We start from the raw sequence: 26,066 nt of genomic DNA on the forward strand, positions 1-26,066 counted from the left end.
ATCTACCCTGAATTTTCCAACATTTTGCTTTGAGGCGCAGAGTTCTTTCGTTATGAGGGAGAAAAAATTTTCTCTATCCACTTTCTCCATGCCTTGCATAATTTTTATAAACTTACACCACCTCATTACTCACCTTTTCTCTAAACTAAAAAGTAAAAAATGCTCCAAGCTTTCTTCATAGGGGAATCGTTTCAATCTCTTGACCATTTTGGTTGCCCTTTTCTGAATCTTTACCAAATCTACAGTATCCTTTTTGAGATGTGACAACCAGAACTGTAAACAGTATTCCAAATACAGTCACAACATAGAGGTGTATAATGGCATGATGATGTCTGCAGTCTTATTTTCCAATTCCTTTCCTAACGATCCCTGGCATGGATTGTGCCTTTTTACACTCACCGCAAACTGGAACAGTATCTTCATTGATATTATGATCATTTATATGAAATTAAGTTTTTTTGCTCAGACATGCATCACTTTACACTTGTTTATACTGAACTGCATTTTCTATTTCACCACTGTTGGGAGATGGTTTATTGAAACTCTTTATACTCTTCTTTTAACAAATCTGAATAATTCAGTGTCATCAGCAAACTGGGCCACCTCACTGCTCTTTCCTAACTCTAGATTGTTAATGAACAAGTTAAAAAGCATAGGTCCCAATACTGAACCTTGTCCACTGATTTCTATTCATTGCTTCCTATAACCTAATTTCCTATCCTCAAGAGCACCTCTCCTCTTATTCTTTGATTTAGAAGCTTACTTGGGAGTCTTTGTTGAAAGCTTTTTGAAAGTCCAAGTACAGTGTCAACTGGACCACCTTTATCTACATGCTTGTTGACACGCTGAAAGAACTCTAATTAAAGTTCATGCGACAGAACTTTTCTTTGCAGAAACCATGCTGGCTGTGCTTCAGTGAGCACAGTTTGTTCTTCTATATGGTTGGTTATTTTATCTTTAAAAACACTTTCCACCAGTTTTCCAGAACAAACATTAGGTTAACTGGCCTTCCATTCCCAGGATCACTGCTCCCCAGCATCCATTTTTAAAAACTGGTGTTACACTTGCTGCTTTCCATTCCACAGATACAGAGGCTAATCCAAGGGACAATTTACATATTATTGTTAGAAGACCAGCAATTTCACATTTGCTCTTGGGATGGATGCCATGCGGACCCAGCAATTTTGTTAGTTTTTATTTTGTCTATTAGGCCTAGAATTTCATCTCTCACCAGCACTAGCTGCCTTAGTTCCCCAGGTACACCTCCTGCAAGGTTAGTTTGGGCACTGGGATCTGCCCTATATGTTCTGTCAGGAAGACAGATGCAAAGAATTCATTCAGCAATCTCCTTATCCTCCTTTAGCATTCATTTGACTCCTTTGTCATTCAAAGGTAGTCGAATGACTGTGTTTTCCTCCACTGTTTCCTGTTATTTAAAGCAGTGTTTTTCAACCACTGTTGCCGCGAGATGTTGCCTGGTGTGCCGTGGGAAAAATTTGTTTATTTGATTCCTATTCAAGAGAATTACTTTATATATAGTCAATATAGGCACAGAGTTAAATTTTTTAACATTTTCTAATGGTGGTGTGCCTCGTGATTTTTTTCATGAAACAAGTGTGCCTTTGCCCAAAAAAGGTTGAAAAACACTGATTTAAAGAACTTAGCAACATGTTCTTCATTTTTTTAGCACCTCTTCCTATGTGCTTGCACTTTTTTGTGTGCCAAAGTTTGTGTTCCTTTTTGTTCTTTTCAGTTATAGAAGATTTCAGGGTTGTTGTTTTTTTACAGAAGTCTTCTTGCTTCCAGGAGCCAGCCATGTAGGTATAAGTCAATTGTTCTAAAACCTCTTATTCTTTGATTCTGTGTTTTGCTTTGCTCCTTTTTTGTGTGTGTGGGGGGGAATCTAGTTCATGTGCTTTCAAGTCTCGCTGTATTAGCTACCTTGTGGAGGTAGCGTAACTTGGTTATGCTACTCACAATGTGTTGATAATTGTCTTCACATCAGTGTATCTTAAATTGTGATTGCATAAACCTCTATGAACAGCAGTATATACTTCTGTAAGGATTCTTCCAAAAAGTATTTCCTTTGCTCTCCACATGTTTTAAGGGTAGAAATTATAGTTTTTCTTCTTGGCCCTCTTTCCTACAGTGCCTGTGGCACTATGAGAAGAATATATTTAACTCCTTAAAATAGGGCAGGAGGTAGGATAGCACTTTGCTTACTTTTTAACAGTAGGTAAAGTAGGTTGTAGTCAACATAGCAGTAGCACGTGACTAAGGTAAATGTTCCATCAGCACAACTTTAATCATGGAATGTTCTCTCCCTCTCCAGACACACTACCTAAATCTACTATGGGTGTTCCCTCAACCCTCAAGCAGATTTGGAGATGGTGTGGGGAAAATACTGGAGGAAGACAGAGGGAAATCATACGTTGCTTCAGTTTTCTTTCAATTATTATTTCATATTAAGAGCTAATGTGCCCTTGAATTTATTCCCTAGTGAATTTAATATTTCAGTAATGTAATCAAGAACATCAGAAAAAATGTTCTAACAATAAGAGCTGCTCAACAGTGGAACAGTATCCTTTGGGAGGTGGTGGACTTTCCTTGGAAGTTTTAAAGAAGAGTCTGGATTGCCATCTTTCATGTATGAGTTAGTTGAGATTCCTGCATTGCAAGGAGTTGGAGTAGATGGCCCCCAGGGTCTCTTCCAACTCTGTAAGTCTATGATCGTCAAAAATCTTAGGCTGACATGAAAGACCAAATGGAAATGTGTATGCCTAATACAGGTTTGGCAAGCAGTGTGCAGCTGGCATGTGGGTTCTCTTCAGAATTTCCATGGTGGTTCATTTCAAGATAAAATTGATTGCAGCTTTTCTTAAACAAGGCTGTGTGTGAATTAGCTATGAACTTGGATTTTTTTCCTTAGTTGGTAGATCTTTCCAAATATTTTAGGAGCCCTTTGGATGGGTTACCAACCAAACAGAACTAAGTACAATGCAGCAAAGAGTTTGAGGGACTAATTTCTAAGTGGGAATAATGCCACTAGTTAGGTCTGAAACAAAGATTAAAGGTTATGCATTGTATTCTTTAAGAGCTACGAATCGTATCGGTCCTTCAGAAGGTACCAGTTTTCATACTTTGCTGTGACCTTTAGTTCTTCAAAGAGTAATTACAACAATATTCAGTATATTTCTAGATTGTTTAATCATGTTGTAGAATATCTTAACTGTCAATTTTATCTTCTGTTGTGAAATATTTCCATGTTTAGTGTAACTATCACTTTTGTACTTATAGCAAACCCTACTTAATTCTTTTCTCCTAGCTGTAATGTGCTATTTATGGAAGTAGGTAACTAGAATTTATTACAAATTGGATCGTCAGAATTGTATAGGCATTTGGACTAAGAAATTTCAAGAAAACAAGGATGAGCCTTATATAACACTAAAACTAGTTGTGTGGATTTTATTATTTTATATTTTTGTACACCACTTCGAGTTTTCATTTATAGTTAAGCTGTATATAATTTTTATGAAATAAATAAGATTTATGCTTATACAAGACTTCCTCCCCATCTCCTTCTCTTCACCAAATACACTTTGGAGGGTTCAAGTAGGTAAGAAAATAAAGGGGAAATGTGTATAATATTGGATATCACTCAGAGATTAACCAGGGTTTCTTATATGGAATTTATAGGTATGCTTGAGGGCAAATGTGGTTAAGTGGGGTCAGGAACAATTTTGCACAACGATCCTTGATCTAGCCTTCTAGTTTTGCTTCTTGTTTTGTTATAATTTGTTTTTGTATTGCTGTTCCATTTTTATTTCCATTCCCCACAAGGGTTTTAGTTGAATGATAGTGGACAAGAGTAAGGCATGGTTTAGGAAATGGATGGACACAGACCAAAAGCACAATGGGTTAGATTCAGAGGGGCAAACAAAACCCAGAGGTCTACATTACCCTTTGTATAAAGCTTTGTTATGACAAGTAAAATGAAATCTAAAAGATGTCCATCCATTTGAACAACCTCTTGCACAAACAGAAGTATGTGAACTGTTAAACCGTTTACGATTATGAACAGAATATTGTTATTGCGCTTATGTCCTGGTTGTAGACTTTCTATTGGCATGTGGCAAGCATAATGATAGACTAGATCAGATCCATAAGTGTCCAAACTCAACATGTTCCTTATCTGTTAAAATGAACATCAAGCTGGGTCTATGTACCTTTGTTCAAATCCATGTAACAAGAAAAATATGTTGAATGACCTCCCATCCACTACCACACTGTAGCTCTTTTAGCTGTAATGGTGTGGTAGATCATACTGAATATAAAACTTAATATTTCAGCTATTATACAACCTGCTTCCTTGGTAAGTAAAAAGGCAATAGCATGATTAGCTCAATACAGGCATAATTACAACTTCCATTAAACCTTGCTATTTCTCTATCTACTGCTCTGTGTAGGTCAGTTGCTGCTCTATAGAACTAATTACAACTTCTATAAAAAACTCACTTTGTCATTTCAGGGCCTCCTCCAGAAGCAGAAAGAATTGGAGACATGCTTTATTCCAAACATCATAAGCCAAGAGGATAATTTTATTTCACCATTTTAAGGAATTTGAAGTTTGATAAATGAATTTTTATTGTGTTGGCACTTTATACTTACTACTGTAATTATGAACATATTGGTAAAATGTGAACTTTTGTTCATTTGAAGATGCTTGAATGAGTGATTATACATTTTGGAAGAAAGATGTACGTAGCAGGAAACAATACTATAGCACGGGCTTTTGTTTACATGGAATATTTGTGTAGCTAATTTAAATTTTGTGTGTCCACTTAGCAAGAGGAATAAATTATTAGGCATTTGAATGCCATGGCTGTGTATATTGCATTTTTTTTATCTTTTGTGTTTAAGTAATGGTTTTGTAATACTGCTGGGTGATAAGTGAAATCAATTTTTAAAATAATTTTTGGTGAAAACAGATCCCTGTTAGCCAAAGCACCTCAAAGATTAAAACACACAGCCGCTAACTGCAGTCCTTGTGTTTAGAAACGATCAAAGTTAAATAAAGCAGACTATTATTCCACAAATAAAAACAGCTATTAGAAAGGTGTACATTATAAAATACTAAATTGTGCTCTACTTTCACACATGAACAGTGACTATATTTAAGGAATGCTCATTGCGATTCTGAAGTTCCAAAATCAATTTGAGCCATGATTCATTTCAATTTTTGTATTGAAGCAGACCATGCAAAATGATCCCATACCAAAAAAATCTGCATCCAAAAATGCAAATACAGGCAACTTGCTACTCAAACACATTTAACATATGCATGTTCAGCTTTACACACTTTCCAACATTTAAAAAATAAAAATAAAAGAGGGCAAGAAGGGGACGGGCATTGCGGGAAGGGGTAGCTCTGGCAATCCCACCTGCCATTGCACCCAGTGTGTTTTGACTTTACACAATTTTGGCTTTATGTGCTATCCCCAGAATTTAATCCCTGGGTAAACTGAGTCACCTGTGTAGGTGTACAGATACTCATGTCAATCTGAGCTAAACAGCTGAATATTTGTACTGTATATAAAAAGTTGCTTTTAAATGACTTGTTTTTATTTAGTGAATAGTGAGCAGCAGGGATGGTGTTGGGAGTGAGCAAGTTACGGGAGATCAGTAAAGTGGCATGTGGTTATGCAGCATACAGGATCCAATATGTTCTGAAATTTGCCCAAATGAGACTAGATCAGTTTCAAGCTTTGCCAACAAAGCAGGCTTTTGGGAATTTCACTTAATAATTACTAAGAGGTGGTAGCCATCACCTCTTGAACAAGGTTTGATTTTCAGAAAAGTTATTTTCACCACATTTGCTTGCCAATGTTCTTACAACACTTAGGACCAAATTGTGCTAATGGCTAAATACAAAGACAATATCAACTTTCTACTGATTATACTAAAGGCATATACTACTCATTACCAGATACAACCAAACCAAATGAAAAGAGGAAGAGAAGCTGACAAGAAGTCCCTTCAACATTAAGCTACTGCAAAACAAGAGCTGCTCCCATCAAAGGACTCCAAGTCTCATTTCCCCTACACTGGGGTGCCCTCCAGATGCTGTTTAACTGTAACTCCCATCATTCTCAGCCAGCATAGCTAATGGTTAGGGATGCTGGGAGTTGTAGTCCAGCAACATCTGCAGGGCATTGCATAGCTACCTCTGCTCTCCATCATTACCAAAATTTCAAGTATTAATTTTTCTGCAAAATCGCAAACACATTTCAAAGTTGTCTAACCTGCCTGCCTTTGTATACTTATCACAGTCATTTGGGGCCTACTAGAGAAACATTTACCAGTATTTCCCTCTTTTCTCCAAAGAATGCAAGGTAGCTTACATGATTATTCCTCACCTCACTCTGGCACATTTTATTATTTAATATATTTACTGGCCTATGTACAAAGTATTACACTGACTCTGAGGCAAGCTAGGCTGAGACTGCAATGAGTTCACTTGTGAGAGCTTCATAGAAGTATGAAGTGTGTCCAGGAGTTCAGCTCCTTAACCTTTAGTATACAGTAGCTTTCTAATGCTTATAAAGCTTTCCTGCCAAACAAATGCAAAATATTACTTCTACAAGTGACTATTCATATGCCTGTTTTAGTGATCCCATAAAATATAAAAATACTTAAATAGACACTCTACTATGAAGATTTCTCCAAAACATATCCAAATTATTTATGCTCTGCTCATGTCTTCTTCCCTTTTGTTCCTACACCCCTCTAGTCACTCTGCCATAACTTCTACAGCAAAATTCAGCTGCTATCTGCTACCTCTCTTAACATACTATGGATCCTCAGCTATAAACATCTTCTTTACTCCACTTCCTAAATACCTTCCTAAAAACCTAAGATGTCAAATGTTTCACCTTTCCCACTATCTTTCAGGCCACTCCACTTGAATCTTCCACCCTTGTATCCAAATCCATGATTTAACCAGTAATATTTGCTTTGCTACATCCAGCATATAAATATATCTCCAAGGTTTTGTATCTTAACTACTAATTTAAAATTATAAAATTATCTGCTACTATTCCAGGATTCCATTCAAGTAAATATCTAGCTTACTTTGCTTTCAGTTTCAGGTAGGTAGCCATGTTGGACTGATGCAGCAGAAATATATTAAAAAATTGTCCAGTAGCACACACAGATAGGTATCTGAAGAAGTGTGCATGTACACGAAAGCTCATACCAAGAACAAACTTAGTTGGTCTCTAAGGTGCTACTGGAAATTTTTTATTTTTTTGTATATATTTGCTTTCAGTTGTTTAGATCCTTTTTGTTTTTATTGAACACCACTTCAGGTGACATTTTATGGTAGCTAATGTGGCATGTAATTCAAAACATGAACTGTCTTCTAAAATATTATGCGCACTGACGGTACTATACTACATTATAAGCATCACAGTATGTTGCAGATGTCACACATCTGCTGAGGAGGTAGAGTCAATTTCATATATTACACAGTGCGAAGTTCTTATATACAGCATCTTATGATGCCTGTAGCTACATTTCACAGCCTTGGAACCTCAGACAAAATCTCCTTGCAAATTCAGGAGCACAGGAACACATATCGAGGCAAACTACACAAAAAGATTATACCATAAAGGCTGCAGCTCCATGCAGAATAAATTCTTAAAACCATTTATTCCAGCACGTTCCTAAATCTACAGTCACTACAGTACTCGTCTCCAACTGAGATTACTTTTAATACTAGTAAGGGGGGAAATGAGCTTTGGGCTTCAAATACCAAATCTAACGTATGTCATACCTTTCAGATTACAACAGACTTGGTAGAGGAAGATCGCCCAAATGAGAATACACCGTTTGCTGCATCTATTTCCTGGAAACAGATGGTAAAACAAAATGCAACTTGATACTAGGTCTCTCATGGATTATTATTTTATTTTCAAAATGAACTGCATCCATTGGTTGTTGGAGGTCTGTATCCAACAACCGAGGATATTTGTAAAGTAACTAGAACTGCCTTAATAGCTGTATAAATAATTTGTACAAAACCGTCAAAATATGTACACAACAGCTTTGATAAAGAAAAAGAGGTTTGAATATCCTGTTACACTTTGCTTTAAAATTGAAGCCTTCACATATGCTTCAGGCAAACATTCAGTTTACATTAAAACAGACTTCAAGCTGGAAGTCTCAATTACACATAAAATACAAAACGTACGAACTTAAGTGTCAACAAACAAGTTAATTCACGTACAGTAAATGTTAAAAAATATATATTTATTTCAAACTTCAGGTGGTTCACCTGGTACAGGTCATCATGATTTAAATAAGACAGGAAAACAATTGAGATCAGAGACAGGAAATGTTTAGTTCATAGAATAGAAACTGTTAATTCACCTTTTAAAACAGAAAAGTCCACAACCATGTATAAAAACATTTCAGCTTTGCTTAATTCTGTTTGGAATACAGCCGGGAAGAATCATAACTGACATCCCAATTATTGGGAGATGAAGTCTGGTCCATATCCATGTTCTGGCTGTAGGCAGTCAGAAAGTAGTTCCCACCTTCTTGGATCCGGCTTGTAGGCATGGGGTATGCTGCTCCCAGAAATGTCTGATGAGTGAGAACGTTAAAATGACTGAACTGGTGGGGCACACTTAACTGTCTGTTATAACTCTGAAAGTAACTGAAAGGAACTTGTTGGACTGAACTGCTTCTCTCTCCTTCAATAGAGCATGTTGTAGAAACTGGAGTAACTGGTTGTATGTCTTGCATGTCAATTATAGAAGTCTTTTCTGTCAGAAGACCGTGTCCTTCAGCAGGCAGCAACATAACAGTTTGAGAGTTTTGCTTAGTATCTGTTCCATGAGATCCTTTGGTCTCTATCTCACAAGCTTCCAAGTGGGAATCATACTTTGAGGCATCATTGCAAACTTCTATTTGTGATGCTTCATCCCCTGAATCCAAAGACATGTCCTCCTCATCCTTTTCATCGTTTTCTACAAGAACTACATTAAGAAGAGAAAAATCCTACTCTATTGAAATAAAAAACGTGTTTTAAAATACTACGCACTACTCACACAGTGTTAGGCTTCAGGTCTGAAAGTCGCATATCACTTAGGGGATGGGTCTTCTGGCATTTTTGTCACATACTCAACACACATTTAACCCTCTGGGTGAACGTCCGGATAGTCCGATGCTAAAAGCTTCCACGAAATGTGTTCATGCTTACTGTTGGGAAACCCCAACTTCCAGCTCCAAAGGATTTAATGTCAAAACAGCATCTAAAGTTATACAGTAGGTCAGTATGTGATACGAGAATTGCCCAACACAATTACTGACACCCTTACTGACTGCTACTTTTCCAAACCTCATCTCCACTAGTTTTATCATAGCCCTTCTACATTTCATGGGAACTTCTTGGATACCCCATTAGAACAATTCTAAATTTTAAGATGCCACACAGCACATTTTTCTTTCTAGTGTTTAAACTGTGATTTGAACTTTGCTTTTTCCCATGCTTTTTGGACCTTCAGTAAAAGCATACTAAAATTCCCTCTATTTCTAGCTATCAATATTTGAGCATAATTAATGATTATTACCTGATTGTCTTTCATGATCAATGGAGGAATGGGAGTTATGATGTCCAACAAGACTTTTAAAGTTCTGCATGAATTGATCTACTGTAGTAACCACTATTCCATTTTCAGCGTATGTCGCAAATGTTAGCACATTCTTTTCTAAAAATAAAAAAGCAAACGTGTTTCAACATATACTAATTTATGTATTTATTTTTTAAAAGGACATGCCCAATAGTGGTTTTCTACCTGTCAGGAAGACAATGTGCCTCTGCTGTGCATATTCAGCTTGAAGTCTTATAAGACAACCCAGGTCTGGAGGATTTCGAGATTGACAATCACAACTATGGTATGACAGAATCTCAACCAAGTGTTTCTGTTGATAAGTATTCAAGAGTGTCAGCAAGCTTGTGGCATTTCTATTCGTTCTGGAGAAAAAAGAGCAATGAAACTTCTTAATTCAAAAACATGAAAGCATAGACTTGGACTGACAGGTGAGGGAAGGAGACAGTGAATCTATACTAGTGCAAGAAAAGCTTTTTTGAACATAAACCCTCTGATGATTTAAAAATGGAAAAAGAATCAGCTTAATAAACAGTAGGTGTGAGAAACCTCTGGCCCTCCAGATATTACTCAACTACAACTCCCATCATCCTTGGCTATTGGCAGTGCTGGCTGGAGTACTGTAATTCAGCAATATATGGAGGGCCAAAGTTTCCCCATCCTGATATTTCAAGAAGAGGTGAAATATGAAAAACTGTACAACCCAAAAGTGAAAGGAGTTTTTAAAACGTGCACGAAAAATAGATACACTGCAAAGGAAACTGACAGCAAAAGACCATGGAAGTATTTCAGTAGAGATATTTTGAAAAGTAGTTAAATGCAAGTATTTTGTTATTCTAAAATATTTTAAATATCTGAAGACCTAAGAAATAATACTTACCTGCAAAGTTCCTTCAATTTTTTCTGTATTTTACAGTGAATTTTCCATTGCCACTTCCCATCTGGAGTACTCAACGCTTCAAGGAACTTTAAAAAACTGTTAAGTTTATCTAGTTTTGAAAACAAAAAATTAAATATGGTGATGGCAACAAACATAGCTTCAAAAAGGGATTAGACAGATGCAAATAGGATAAATCTCGTCAATGGCTACTAATTCATGATGGCCAAATACTGGCTGCTGGGGAGCAACAGTGGAAGAAAGTTATGGTCTTCATGAACAACTTGTAGGCTTCTAAGAAGCATCTGGATGGCCACTATGGTAAATGGTATTCTGGGCTAAACAGATTTTTTTTCTCATCCAGCACGGTTCCTCTAGTATTCTGTATTTAAATATAAACTTATTTTTATTTCTATTTAATCTTTCTACTTTTAAGCTATTTCAGAGTTGAACTTTTTTGGCAAGTTTGTTTTGCCAAAAAAATTCAGAAGCATGCTGAATATCATCAGAAACAGAATTTTATTGCTATTGCTGCACCTGCAGTTACTTGGCTTTGTTCACTTAGTCATAGCTGTATTTTTATTACTAAAATTTTGTTTATTAAGAGAATTTTTATATTTCCATGAAGTAATTACTTTTTAAAACCCCAGTATTTTAATAAAACAACACACTGTTTTAAAAAACTTACAGACACTCCTAACGTCCCTCTTTACTTATTTTACAGAATTTATAAACTGCTTTGCAGAGAGAAGCTATCAAAGCAGTGTACAGTAAGATAAAAACTCCAGCACACCCACCCACACCACCGTGCTTTGCTTTAGCCATAGTGTAGTCTTATATCGGCATCGGTGGTAACCACAGTTAAAACTAACCAATGGTAATAACAGTTAGCACTAATATAGATATCACACTACACCATGGTTAAACCAGGCAATAACAGAAGGGAGCGGGAACGCAAGTCTGCAGCATACTGTATACCACCTAATCTGGTTAGGAAATCAGAAACATTTCATCAATCTTACTGTAAGGTGTTGTTTTTTTTAACAAAAACAAAAACAAAAAGACAACAAACAGTCACAGGATATAATGACCAAAAAAAGTATAAAGAACTCAGCCGTGACAATCCCTGAAACGAGATGGAGATACTATAAGGATAGATAGATAGATGTTTATTCGGCATTTGCGCCCATCATACAATACAATCATACAATACAAAACAAGCAGTCAATCAAAAATCAGATAAAATCAAATAAAACGACAACCCAATACAGGCCGCGGATATAATAACACAACTCACAGGGACCAATATTATCACTTCAATAAAACATATCTAAAAAGAATTAAGGTTAAAATTTAGGCACCCAAAACTAAAACCAATGTCTAATTCTATTTTTGAAAAACATATCTAATTAAGGATATAAACCCAAACTAAACTAAACTCAAATCCAAAAAATTCGGGGTGAGAGCCCCTAAATAGCTATGTGATGAGTTAAACAATATATATAATTTATAAATCAAACTGAAAACCCTAACGAGATGCTGGCTCTTTTCTCGTTTCACTGGATGTAGTCTGTTTCCTCAGAGGGAAATTAATTCTAGAGACTGTAGGAAAATGAAAAAGGCTTTCAAGGCTGCAAAAACATAAAGGACTCAAGAGCAGTAAGGGGAATCCCTAAACGGTGTGAAAAAAACTAACAAAACTCATTAATTTGAAAGGATGAAGCCACACAGGCTCCTACAACAAGCTTCTACAGATACATGATCAAGACTGCTACTGGTAATTTGTTAGGTTAGCTAACCTGAGTTTAATTTATATTAAAGAGTTTGGGAGGAATTTGAGTTTAAACAGTTTGGGAGGAATTTTGGATTTGAGTTTAGTTTAGTTTGGGTTTATATCCTATAGTATCTCCATCTCGTTTCAGGGATTGTCACGGCTGAGTTCTTTATACTTTTTTTGGCAATGTTAAAAAAAAAAAAAATCTTACCAACTGTGATAGACTCTGGATTGAGAACAGATTCATCAGAGACAAGGAAGCCACCAGAAACAAATAAATCATAGTAAGTACGATTTTTCAAATCATCCAAACTGTCAACACCAGCAAAATCGACACACGGAAGCCTCTTCAAATCTACTAAACACGGTATCTATTCAAAGAAGGTACATGGTTAGAATAATATAATAGTATAATGAGATTAAATTAAGACACAAAATATGTTGGCTTCTGCTCTTCCCTGCTTTTGTGACTATAATGTATCATTGTAGCATATGCATCCCAATAAATGAATTAATTTTTACTAGTTAAGGCATTTGGATGTGCCCAGAGCAACAATGAATTATCGAACACCAACTAAATGTACCGATTATGAATTTTACATACCTTATGAATTATACTGTGAATATCTTCATTTTGAATGATTATAAGTAATTTATCCACATCGGTTCTCCCTCTCAAGAATTGCCTAGGATGGCACTCTGTATTACCTAGTTTAGTAAGATATGCCTGAAACAAGCAAGCACAGGTGTTAAACCAACGCATTTCATTTAAAACCTCCAGTGAACAATACATTTAGTTACTAAGAAACTTAAAGCGCTAAACAGGCAGGTAAAGACTTTACTAAAATGGCATGCTTGCTATATACAGAATTAAATTGTTATATTAATCATTATATAATCAACAAGCACTTTCCAGACTTTCACCATTCTTCGCATAGGAAGAGTCAAGAAAAATGTACCATGCCTTAAATCTGTATAAAAAGGAAACCATTTATCAGCTGTTTTAACTACAAATGTTCATTACTTTAGTTTTGCTGCCCCCCCCCTCCCTGCTACGTTCTGGCAGGCTCCTAGAGCCCTCCCACCTCCTTCCCCAAGCTGGGAAATTGCTAACCAGACTTTGGGGAAGGAGGTGGGAGGACTCTAGGACCTTGACAGAAGCCTCCTTTCCAAAGCCCAGGTCCTCACTTACCCGGCTTTGGGAAGGCAGCACAAGAGTTGCCAAGGGCTGCCAAAAAAGGCCTTAAGGGTCATGTATTAGACGGCCCTGATCTAGACTAAGTCACACTTAGACTATATATGTTGAAATTAATGGGACTTAAAGACAGTCTAACATTTATTTCAACAGGTCTCCTATGAGAATGACTAAGCCTGGATCCACCAACCCTATTATCTATGCTGCTACTATGCTCATAGGAAATATTGGCTTGAGAATTTTTTTAAATCACTATAGTTTTATATGGCCCCTTGATTATAATCCCAATGTGGTTTACAAAAAGAAGAAGAAAGCATAAATGTTATTTCCTAAAATATTATGATAAAGAATCATATGGGAAATAAACATACTTTTATTTCTTTGCAAAGTGCATTCTCTTGTTTTTCATGAATGTAGAATTTCACAACATTTTTTTGGACATCTTTAATAATTTTGAAGATGCGTTTGAGAAAACCGTCCTCAAATGGTATCTGGTTTATCATAGCACTTAAGTCAGTCGGGGTTGCAAGGTTATCTGTAGATGTTGGAATCTTATCCGGATGGCGCACAGGGTCAGCAGTAGTCACATTTGGATTAGCTGGCGACTTCACTTCTATGTTGGTGCTCACAGAACTCTGTTTTTTTCCTGTGTCCAAGATCGCTAAATGATTCTGCTCATTAATGCTTGAATCTTCCTCCAATTTGTTACATGGTAGCTCTGGAAACTGCTCCATGCCAAAATCACTTGGAAGAGCTACTGGCTCTTCTGGTGGCAAATGTAATCCAGTGTCAGTAACTGAATCGCTTACTGGTCCGGGACTTCTAGTAAACGGGGCACTGTGGATAGCATATGAAGATGATGATGCAACAACATTGCTGAGCTGTTCACTCAGGTTCTCAATGTATTCCTGGACAGCAATATCTGATGCCTGTAAGCATATATATTCAGAAAGTCTCATTACCTTCTCCTGGGCTGAAAGGACAGGTCTGGGTATTGCACTTACATACATAATATTCTTCTGCTTCAAAATCTCCTGAATCTTTTTGGTAAAGAGATTATATTCTTCCAATATTGCTGTTTCTATTATTCCAGTTATGGAGTGCATATTTGGCAAAAAGTGTTCTGTCTCAAGTTCACACCGATCTTCAAAATTCTCTTCACCCTCTTCTATTCTTCCCTCCTGTGTGTCTGTAAATGCAGAATATGCAAACTGATCATCAGAACTTCTTCTGCTTATTACTCGGGGGTCTTTTTCAGAGGCACCCTCTGGTGGTGAATAAGCCAGTAATTCTTCTTGAGATTTCAAGCCTACATAGGAAGAGTCATTACTTATTATTCATGAAGCATTAAGAGTAAATATCTTTGCCATCAACAGCAATGAATTTGGTCAAACTCCATTTAATTAATAAAATACCAAGAATAAATTCAGTACAGTGGTACCTCGGATGTCGAATGTAATCCGTTCCAGAAGACCATTCGACTTCCGAAACGTTCAACAACTGAGGCGCAATGGGCGGTCAGCGAATTCCATTGAGAAAATGGAGAAACGTGCCTCAGAAGTCATTCAACTTCCGAGGTGCATTCAAAAACGGAAGCGTTCACTTCTAAGTTTTCGGCGTTCGGGTTCCAAATCGTTTGGCTTCCAAGACACTCAAAAACTGAGGTTCCACTATATTAAAATTCCTGAGGCTACACACATCCTTTCCCACAATTTTAAAATCTAGTCCTGTGCCCTCTTAGGCCAGAACAGCAGCTCACTTAGACCTAAGAGTCCTCAAACTGATCTAAGGACACAGCTGGTGCCCTTATTCAGTCGCACCAGGCACTAGTGCAGCAGTAATACTGGAGCAAAGCAGGTCTCCAATCTTTTTGGACCCATATACATATTTGCAACTCAGAGAAGCAATCATGGGCACTACACACATGCACCCCACAACTAAGGACACAGTGTGACCTATTCCATTCGCTACAACGTTAACAGTTGCTACAACCAACTGAATGCAACCAAGCAAGTTCTGGACACCCTAACCTCTCGCAATGTCAATATAAACAAAGGACCTATCCACACGATGAAGGCACAACCCCTACACCAGGCTTCCTCAACCTCGGCCCTCCAGATGTTCTGAGACTACAATTCTCATCATCCCTGACCACTGGTCCTGCTAGCTAGGGATCATAGGAGTTGTAGGCCAAAAACATCTGGAGGGCCGAGGTTGAGGAAACCTGCCCTACACTAACATTAGGCAATAGGATGCCTCTGCCTCTCTCTTTTCCTCCAATTGTACTTTTCTCCACTTATTTGTCTGTTTTGTAACACAAGAAAATCTTTAATAACTATTTTAAAAAATGTTAACAGTTCTGTTATTTAATAAAAAAAAACAAGGTTTGCCTCTTACATTGCTTAATGTGAGGAATGCAGACCTTTGACAATAGGTTAGATTGACAATACAGGTACTGGTTAAAATACATTAAGCACCAAATAGGTAAAAATTATATGGGAATTCAATGTAATAAATATTGTACAGTATAGAAAGGCATGGGGTGGAATTCATTATATAGAATATATATACTGCACTAGAAACTTATGAACAAATTTGCAGAATGCAAATGAAACACTCAAAAGCTTCTTCAACTAGACATTCCGTAAAAGGAGGAAGGGGGGGGGTTAACACATTATTTTTCATACAACAATTGATAAGCAACAATACAGTACACTTATCTCTGGGCCAGTTTCTCATTGACTTGTGAGTTTTTCATGGAAGGAAAACTTTTGTAAATCATTAACATTATTGGGGAGCGTTGTTTAACTGTCATGCAAATTATCGAAACATCAATTCCTAAGAGAGCAGTGGGACAAAAATCAGCTTCAATCTCCTATTTAAATAAACTTATTTCAACAAGTGAAATACTGGGAAACCCTTTTAACTGTATGCTTTCAATTCCTTCTCTCCCTTTAGCCATTAAGACTGAGAGGAGCTCTGCTCGACAGAAAGAGCAAGACTGCCTCCTAGGTGGTAGGTTTCCCCTCTGTGAAGGGAAACAAGGATTTGCCTCCTGCACCCCAAGACCTTAGGCTTCAAAAAACAAGAAAGTATTGCAGGCCTGACAATTACAGCTAGCCTGAACTTTGTGCCTAATTAAGAAAGAGAAATAATGGAAAGTTTTATTTGTTGATTTAGTTGTTAAAATATTAATTGTCTTTTTGATGTATCGGAGAAAACTGGTATCTGTTTACTGTACTGACCAAAGGTTGTTGACTTACCTTGTCAGCTTGACCTGTATTCAAACATCAATGACCTGTGCTCTCAAATATGAACCTTGTGTAATCATAGTTGGCAAAAATTAATGTTGGCAATTAATGTTGGCAAAGAATAATAGATATCATAGTGAACGACATGGAAAGTAAATAAGGCTAATATAACAATATAAGATATTAAGGATGTTAGTAAGGTAATTCATTACACACAGGAATGTATTTATCCATAATTGGAATGTGTTAGTGCATGTGTGTATGATTTATAAAGGCCTATATTAATATTAGACTATGTGTATTAGAAGACAAGGAGAAAGAAGCTGTAAAATATGTTTGTGGAATCTGTTTGTTTGATGTTACTGTTCTGATCAAAGGTTCGTTTATTATAGCAAGATGACCTGTAGGGGACATCTTGACCAGAACATGATGTCCTGTCATGGCTGACGTCGAATGGAAAACGTGGAACCAGTTACGTACTTAGTATGGTGTAAGCTGTATGTAAAAGAGTATAAAAGCTGTGTGAAAACTTGTGATCGGTACAGAACCCATCACTTATGCGACTGTCCTTTGCTGCAGTAAAGTTAATGAAGGGTATTGTTTTGCTGGAGTCCTTGGTTGCGTTTCTTATTAAATTCCCTAACAGGAATGAACCTGGGGGGTAGTTTTAACCACTCCCTTGACACCTTTTACACAAAGCAAAAGAGAAGGGAGTATGCACACAATCCAGTCATTTCCTTTATATTGCTGATTAGCCCCAAACCCATCCTGGTAATTAACGACAATGAGAAATATACAAGACGAAAAAGAAATGCTAGTAAAAATAAGTTAAATTTGGCACGATACACTATCTGGTGCTAAAATCCAACTTCCACAGAAAATATTTATATTCAAAAAATATTTCAGGACTTGCTTTCTTTCATAAATTAATATTTGTTACTTTTTACTGCACAAACACAAATATCCCCCGCCCCTCCTAAGTCACCATGCACAATCTGGTCGGTATTCAACATGCTTTCCTTCAAATCTTTACAGTTCTATTTTAACAATAGTGGGTGGATCTACTCACGTCATTTATAACATTTAAAACACATTATTAAAATATGACACCAGAAGGCAGTACAGAGCAGCGAGACACTGGCAAAGGGAAACTGCCATTAAACATGATAGAATGTTATATTTTATAAAGTTTAGAAGATCAATGTAGATCCACCCAGCGAAACACAAGACTTTTCAATAAAGACTATTTAAAGTGTTATCAGTTATTATAAGTTTCTCACAAAATTATGAGTCAACTCTTGAGAGATTTACATAGCAAACAACATGGATTACTCAGGCTAGGGTTTCTGATCCCACACTACCTTCTACCTTGTTCTTAAAGGTTGCCTAACAATTTGCAGCTGATTTGTGAAGAAAGGGAAGAAAGGGAAAGCAACAGTCACTTCCCCTTATCTACCATTAATGGATTTCACCCACCATGTCTATTTGGGTAGGATAAAGGAAAAGGCAGAGTATTCAATGTATTCTGCTTTGATCAGTAAACCAGTAGCAAGTGCAGAAATAAATAAGAATTATTTCTTAGCATGTGAGAGATGATTTGTGTCTGCCTGCAAAACCAAGTTAGATTTTAGAGGTACTCTGAATCCAATTTCATTCTATGAAATCCAACAAAGCTAAAAATCCCATTGCTGCCATTTGTGAAGAAACACAAAAGACTGCCAAACAACACTACCAAAGATTTATTTACTACCATTGCAATGCTTGCAATTTTATTTTCCCAAATACACAGGCAGCATCTAAACTACTGCACTGTGTCTTGTTTTGTATTGACTTCTCCTCTTTCGTCTCTTATATGTAATTCCTATTAAGAGTATACTTACTAGGAGAATACCCTTACTAGGATGCTTTCACAGTCAACTTGTTTCCCCGTTCAAGCAAGAACATTCCTTGTTTTATTTCTAAAAACTAAACAATGCTTAGTTGAAAAAAAGTTTAAATAGGATTACGAAGAGAATAAAACAATAAAATTATTGTAAAAACAATTGAAAACAAGTATTTAAAACATTTTTTAAAATGAAAATCAACAATAAGTTAAAACAATTTAAAAACACATGTTTCCAGGAAACTTGTCTGAACAAAAATATTTAGAGTACAGTGGTAACAAATCAGCAACCAGTGCAGATCTCTGAGCAAATGTGTTATATGCTTACGACATCTCACACCTGTCAGCAATCATGCTGCAGCATTCTGCAGCTTCTGGATCAAGCTCAAGGGAAGCCCCACATAGTGTATTGTAGTAATCCAGTAATCTATGCATGAGCTACTGTAGCCAAGTTTTCCCCATCCAACAACAGTTGTAGCTATCATAACAGCTGCAGTTGGTAAAATGTGCTTCTAGCTGTTGACGCTACCCAAGCCTCCAATGACACAAGCTAAATCTAGAAGCACTCGCAAACATGCACCTAGATGGGGCAGTAGAACCCCATCCAGGGTAAGCAATTTTTTCTATTTCTCAAACATGGGAACTACTCATCCACAGAGCCTCCAGCTTGCTAGGATTCAAGCTCAGCTTGCTTTTTGTCATCCACCTCACCACTGCATTCAAGCACCCTAGGGACTGCATGGCCTCTCCTGATTCAGATGTTATGGAGAAATAGAGCTGGATATCATCTGCATACTGACAGCACTTCACCCCAAAAAACTCTTAATGGCTGCTCCATATAGATATAAAATAGCATCAGAAATAAAATAAGTGTCCTGTGGTACCCCATAACTTAATTGCCAGGGAGCTGAAAAGCACTCTCCCATTCCCCAGAGCTGGTCTAGGAGGGCACCATGAGAGATCAAGCAGTAGGAGCAAGGTTGTTCTCCTGTCCATGCTCTGCAAAGATCATCCATCAGGGTGACCAAAGCCAACTCAGTCCCATAGCCAGGCCTGAACCTAGACTGGAATGGATCTAAATAATCTGTATCATTCAAGAATGCTTGCAGTTGCCCCACCACAACTCTCTCTGCCATCTTCCACCAAAAGTGAGTATTTGCAACTGGTGGGTGATTGTTCCAGCGCAATGGCTCCAGAGTCAGTTTCTTTAGGAGCAGCCACACCACTGTTTCTTTCCAAGGTATCAGGCCCCATCCCCTCATCCAATGAAATTTTAACCATGCTCTGGACCCATCCAGTCAGGTCCCTTCTGAGAGATTTAATAAGCCAGAAGGGAGAGGGATCAAGAGGGCATGTGGTCAGATATATTATCGCCAGCACCTCGTCCACATCAGATGATTGCATTAGCAGAAACTGATTCCACAACACACCCTCGATAGTGACACTGCACACTTCAGCTGAGCAGCAAAAAGGTTGAAGTCAAAAGCACTCTTAAATTGAGTGACTTTATCATTCTTCAAAGTTGTAAGCAGCTGGTCAAAGGAGGTCTCTGAATGCCCACAAAGTCCTTCCCCCACAGAGGGTGTCAATGGTCTCTAGACATCCAAAATAACTCTGGCAGCTGGCTACCAGGATGCAATGCAAGCTGTGAAGTGACCTTTTTGCATCCTGCACTGCCACATAATAGGCACGATTATGTGCTCTAACAGGTGTTCAGGTGGATTTTTTTTACTTAAATCGGATTTTAAAAATAAATAAATTGGATTTTAAAAATAAAATGTTTTTTTAAATAGTTTTCTATTTAAGTTACATTATAGTCCAAAGGCTATTAATCAGGAAATAAGGATTTGTTTTAAGTTGTTCATGTGTGCTAAAACTCAGTCTAAGGTTTTTTTATCGTTTAACCACATCAGTTAACAAACATGGACACATATACTATAATGTTATTGTTTTAGTTAAGTTGTTTAAATTGTTATTAAGGAAATGATTATTTTTCTCCTTCCAATAAAGTCCAGCAGAAAAGTTGTCTAAATATAAAGTTATTAAACCTCACAATAATTTCATAATTATCTGTTAATGTATTTCTAATAGTATAACCAAATCAGTAATTTGCCATATAACTGTAAAAACTACTCTGAAAATGTATTATTCTAAAAATGAAACTTTCCTCTGGTTGTAAATATTAAGATGGTATCAGCAGGAATGAGTCTTTCTATTAAAAAAATGATTTAAATCAAGTCTTACTGACTAGTAATTTAAACTGTGATTTAAATCAATTTGATTTATATCAAATCAACCCTGCTTCCAAGCAAGACATGCCACTTCCGTTCTAGTCTACACTCAGTTTGTTTCATATTCCAGAGCTCCTCAAAATACCAAGAGGCTGCTCAGGCTCCACAATACCATATAGGACACTCAGGATAGCATCAACTGCCCATTTCATAGCATCAACTGCCCATTTCATTTGATAGCATCAACTGCCCATTTCATCTTGCTTTTCCATAATGAGAACAGGAATTCAACAGGATCTTCAGCTTTCTCCATTGGAAGACTTCCCAGAGAATGCAGAAACTCATCAGGTTCCATCAACCTCTGAGGACACCTAAATAGGCCCACCACCCTTACAGGGGAGAATTGCCATTGTCCATCCAATCTTAACCAGATAATGGTCTGACCATGACAAGGAAGTGCACTGCACTCCCCCCTTATCCTCAGCCCATCCCTCATACCACTTGGGGCAAAGGCAACATCAATGGTGTGTCCCGACTGGTATGCTGTACCGATGACTACCGGTATTTGTTAATTACTGGGTTAATTACTGCAATATGTTATATGTAGAGCAGCCTCTGTAGACGGTTCAAAACTTTTAACTGGTGCAGAATTCAGTGGCCAGGTTGTTCACCAGGGATTGTGTGCACACATTACACCAATCCTGGCCCAACTGTACTGGCCGCCAATTAGTTTCCAGGCCCAATTCAAAGTGCAGGTTTCCAATACAGTGGTACCCCACAAGACGAATGCCTCGCACAACAAAAAACTCGCAAAACGAAAGGGTTTTGCGAGTTTTTAGTTGACTCGCGAGACGAATTCGTCTGGCGAGGTACCACTGTAAGCCGGCACCGGAGCCGCGCGGCGCCGGTGGGGAGGGGGCCGTGGGATCGCACCCGCCCACCGAAGATGGCGGGCGCGATCCCACGGCCCCTCCCTCCCTCCCGGAGCCGCGCCGCGTTTTAAGACTGCAGCGAGCGAACAGCAGCGCAGCTGTTCGCTCACTGCAGCCTTAAAACGCGGCGTGGCGTGGCTCCGGTGCCAGTCGGGTGGGGCCCCCGGACTTTCCCCCCCATAGGAACGCATTAATTAAATTTTAATGCGTTCCTATGGGAAACGGTGCCTCGCAAGACGAAGAGTCTTGCGGAACGAATTAATTTCGTCTTGCGAGGTACCACTGTACTTCAAGGACCCCCTCTCTCCATTTGAACCTACCGGGACTTGTGATTATCATCTGAGGCCCTTCTTTGCTTTGTCCACAAGAGGTCCAGGAGGTGGCAACATGAGAACTAGTCTTTTCTGCAGTGGCTCCCCTGTTGGTGTAATGCACTCCCCAGGAAGGCTCAGCTGGCGCCTTCATTATACATCTTTAGGCGCCAGATGAAAACTTTCCTCTTTAACCAGGCCTTTGGCTGATTAACATCCAATGCCCTTTTAAATGTGTTGAGAGGATTGTTGGCTGGTTTTTGTTATTATGGATTTTGTCTTCTTTATATTGTATTTTTATGTCGTGAACTGCCCTGAGATGAAGAGTGGTATACAAATTTTAGTAGCTGTAGTACAGTGGTACCTTGGGTTACATACGCTTCAGGTTACATACTCCACTAACCCAGAAATAACGCTTCAGGTTAAGAACTTTGCTTCAGGATAAGAACAGAAATCGTGCTCTGGTGGCGCAGTGGCAACGGGAGGTCCCATTAGCTAAAGTGGTGCTTCAGGTTAAGAACAGTTTCAGGTTAAGAACAGACCTCCGGAACAAATTAAGTACGTAACCAGAGGTACCACTGTAGTAGTATAAAGTAAAAAGGTAAAGGTAAAGGACCCCTGGACGGTTAAGTCCAGTCAAAGGCAACTATGGGGTGCAGCGCTCATCTCACTTTTTAGGCCGAGGGAGCCAGCGTTTGTCCACAGACAGCTTTGCAGGTCATGTGGCCAGCATAACTAAACTGCTACTGGTGCACAGAACACCGTGACGTAAGCCAGAGCACACGGAAACACTGTTTACCTTCCTGCTGCTGCGGTACCTATTTATCTATCTACCTATTTATTTGCTTTCAAACTGCTAGGTTGGCAGGAACTGGGACAAAGCAATGGGAGCTCACCACCATTCAGCAGATTTGAATCGCCGACCTTCCAATCAGCAAGCCCAAGAGGCTCAGTAGTTTAGGCCACAGCGCCACCTGCGTCCCTAGCAGTATAAGACCAGAGATGGAACCATAACTTGGAATCAGATATCTGCTACTGCTTTCAAGATATCATAGGCTGTATTATGGAAAAAGAGATAGCTTGGATAGGTATGCGGTTGTTTCCAATGAAATTATGACTGAAAGGCTCTGAAAAATACAGTCACTGGAACTTATGTTGTGTTCACACATGCTGGATACTTATAACTTTAGATTTACAATAGAAATGGGTACTCTTCAGAGGGAATGTAACCCCATCCAGAGCAGACAACCTTGGTACCCTGACTAAGCATAATATACCTATTACTTTAAGCCTGCAGAGTGATATATGAACAACTTAACTACAAATAAATTCTATACTCTTTATACATGATATGGAACATAACAAATTAGACACATTTATCATGTGAAGTGTATATGCCTCATAGGATGGAAATTGACAAGCTATATATAAAAAATTACATGATTATCTATATTAACACAATATGTATGTTGGCCCTTTGTATATTTCATATAGCTTTATCAATTATATCGACTGCCTGTTAAGATACCAAAGCATTTCAATGAGAATTTTACAGTGGACTTTATGCATAATCAATATTCAAAAGCAAAGCTTTGTTATACAAAACTAACAATCTCCTATTATGACTGATGGACTTGGAATTCCCTTCAAGGGTTATAGGTATAAAGGAAAAGGACCCCCAGACGGTTAAGTCCAGTCAAAGGCGACTATGGGGTGAGACACTCATCTCGCTCTCAGGCCAAGGGAGCTGGCGTTGTCCACAGACAGCTTTCTGGGTCATGTGGCTTCTGGTGCAATGGAAAACCGTGACGGAAACCAGAGCGCACAGAAACGCTATTTACCTTCCCGCCACAGCAGTACCTATTTATCTACTTGAACTGGTGTGCTTTTGAACTGCTAGGTTGGCAGCAGCTGGGACAGAGCAATTCGAACTGCCGACCTTCTGATCAGCAAGCCCAAGAGGCTCAGTGGTTTAGACCACAGCGCCACCCGCATCCTGCATCAAGGACTGTAACCACAGTTGCTCCCATGTTACCTGGGTGCCTTAAATCAACTGTATTTCTCGAACTCTGAATATACCGTACTTGCTTTGGTGGATTCATTTCCTTAACTATATTGGGGGGGAGGCTACCAAGGAACTGGTTTTTTAAAAGCTATCTGGATAGCAAGGAGCATATACAATAAAGGCCACCCTTCTCACCTGTTTGGTTAGCTCCATGTTTTCTCAGTTGCTCTTCAGGAACTCTTCCTGCCCCTCCTGAGGGAGAGCAGCAGTTAGCAAGGTTAAGAGTTTCTCAAGATGTAGAATGTATATCCTCACACACTTCTTGCGCTACAGCACCAATTTAAGATAGTTGGCCCACTTTAGAGTGTGTAAAACTAATTATTGGTATTAATTTCCAACATATTTGGGTATCATAGGTCTCTTTTCATTCTGGGAAAGATTTGAATTCCAGAATTCATTACATTTGTTAAAACTGCAAAAGGCAGCAGACTGGGAATTCCCCATTCTAAGTGCTTTGGTGCACTGGGGTTTGAGCTACCTAACCATGCCACTGCTGCTCATACACCCATATAGTATCAAATACTCTCTACTTCTCAGTGAAAAATATGATGTAGAATATGCTATTCAAGTATTTTTCTTTCAAGTCTTTAATACAAATATGGAAACTACCACCAAAAGCAAGTAGACCCAGTTGCTGTTGTTTGATGAAACAAATATGCCTCCAAATATCAAAACAGCATTTTAAAAGATAGATAACAGTGTAAATAATGAGAAGCAACAATAAAAAGGCACCCCACTGGACAAATTCCAGAAAAAGAGAGAATCTTTCAGAAATTCATCTGTCTCTCCTTTCGGTACACTAGCCTAAAATGCTTACGCAACTCCGGAGCTTTTTGAAAAGGGTTACGGTAACAACTGACAAAAGAGTAAGAAAAGCTGGAGTACCTTGCAAGGCAGACTTGCTTTGGTAAAGCTTGTTCCTGCAAGATTCAGTATTTCCCTCAAATTATTACACTGGACACAGATGTTGCCTAGAAAGGGTTTGTATTAGCCCTCAGCCAAAGTTTAAAAAAAGTTTGTCTGAGATTACATGTAATAAGTCAGTTTAGCAATGGCCTTCTGGCAACCTCTATACCAAATCCAGCCTATGAAGCAATTTTATCTGGTCATCCTTTCATATTTTGATCAAGGTGTGGCTAAACATTTGCCTAGTTTCACTTGTACAAAAACAGCAACACTAGAATTCAAGGTAAGAGACAGCATATACTCTTTATAAAATCCTTTTGAGTGGTGCAATGTACACAGCTGTGCCAAATGTATGCTCTTGTAATAGTGAAGCCCTTGCTGGTAGATAGCACTAATTTTAATCTACAGCCAGAACATCAACAAGTATGTCAGCATATTACTTTCAACCCCAGAACTATCCGAAGACACAGTTTTTATGGTTTGCTGGGTCTCTTCCAACTTTACTCCCTCACATTCACAAAATCCTAATATGCCCACTTCCAGAAAGATGTACTATACTGTGTATGACAGAACCAGTAGATCTAACCTCAACAGTTATTGCTTATTTGCTTAAATAAAATGAGGCTTAGTCATAATACTGTATACACAGAGGGTCTCAAAATGTGGTTTTCACTGCCATAAACACTATCAGAATAACCTGATCAGAATTCAAATATTACTGGAATATGTAATAGCATGCACACATCCCTTCTGCCATTTTAAGAACTGGGTATCAGAAAGACACAAAACTTTAGGTTTTATATTTACAAAGTTGTTACTTACCTGTGATAGGAATCAGCTTCCAGTGCATTTCAGTCAATTCAACGTTGTATGAGCCGGAATGCTGTCTATGATAAGTCTGTTCAAGGGGTGTGCTAGGACATGGGCTACCACCATCAAAGCTACTTGCACTTCCAGTGCTTGCTTCC

General features: G+C 38.2%; 2 protein-coding genes across 9 annotated transcripts in view; one reads left to right on the plus strand and one right to left on the minus strand.

Annotated features, from left to right (window-relative positions):
• Window positions 1-4,889, plus strand: part of CCDC66 (coiled-coil domain containing 66) — a 41,501-nt gene extending 36,612 nt beyond the window's left edge. For all 5 annotated transcript variants that reach the window (XM_033140953.1, XM_033140948.1, XM_033140950.1 and 2 more), the window contains one exon: window positions 4,529-4,889. In XM_033140953.1, the coding sequence (XP_032996844.1) occupies window positions 4,529-4,583 (55 nt within the window). In that variant the 3' untranslated portion in view covers window positions 4,584-4,889. The remainder of the gene's footprint in view (window positions 1-4,528) is intronic.
• Window positions 1-26,066, minus strand: part of TASOR (transcription activation suppressor) — a 75,874-nt gene that overhangs the window by 13,454 nt on the left and 36,354 nt on the right. For 2 of the 4 annotated variants that reach the window (XR_004426019.1, XR_004426018.1), the window contains exons 16-23: window positions 25,921-26,065; window positions 24,328-24,384; window positions 13,892-14,829; window positions 12,930-13,052; window positions 12,537-12,696; window positions 10,555-10,663; window positions 9,861-10,039; window positions 9,636-9,773 (exon numbers count right to left, since the gene is read on the minus strand). Coding sequence is in view for 1 of the 4 variants with exons in the window: in XM_033140947.1 (XP_032996838.1) it covers window positions 8,482-9,041; window positions 9,636-9,773; window positions 9,861-10,039; window positions 10,555-10,663; window positions 12,537-12,696; window positions 12,930-13,052; window positions 13,892-14,829; window positions 24,328-24,384; window positions 25,921-26,065 (2,409 nt within the window). In the remaining 3 variants the exon portion in view is untranslated. Of the gene's footprint in view, window positions 1-7,949; window positions 9,042-9,113; window positions 9,318-9,635; window positions 9,774-9,860; window positions 10,040-10,554; window positions 10,664-12,536; window positions 12,697-12,929; window positions 13,053-13,891; window positions 14,830-24,327; window positions 24,385-25,920; window position 26,066 lie in introns of those variants that run through there. The other 2 variants (XR_004426017.1, XM_033140947.1) reach the window with 2 other exon arrangements.

This window comes from Lacerta agilis, chromosome 2 (assembly GCF_009819535.1).
Source record: "Lacerta agilis isolate rLacAgi1 chromosome 2, rLacAgi1.pri, whole genome shotgun sequence".
Classification (NCBI taxonomy): domain Eukaryota; kingdom Metazoa; phylum Chordata; class Lepidosauria; order Squamata; family Lacertidae; genus Lacerta; species Lacerta agilis.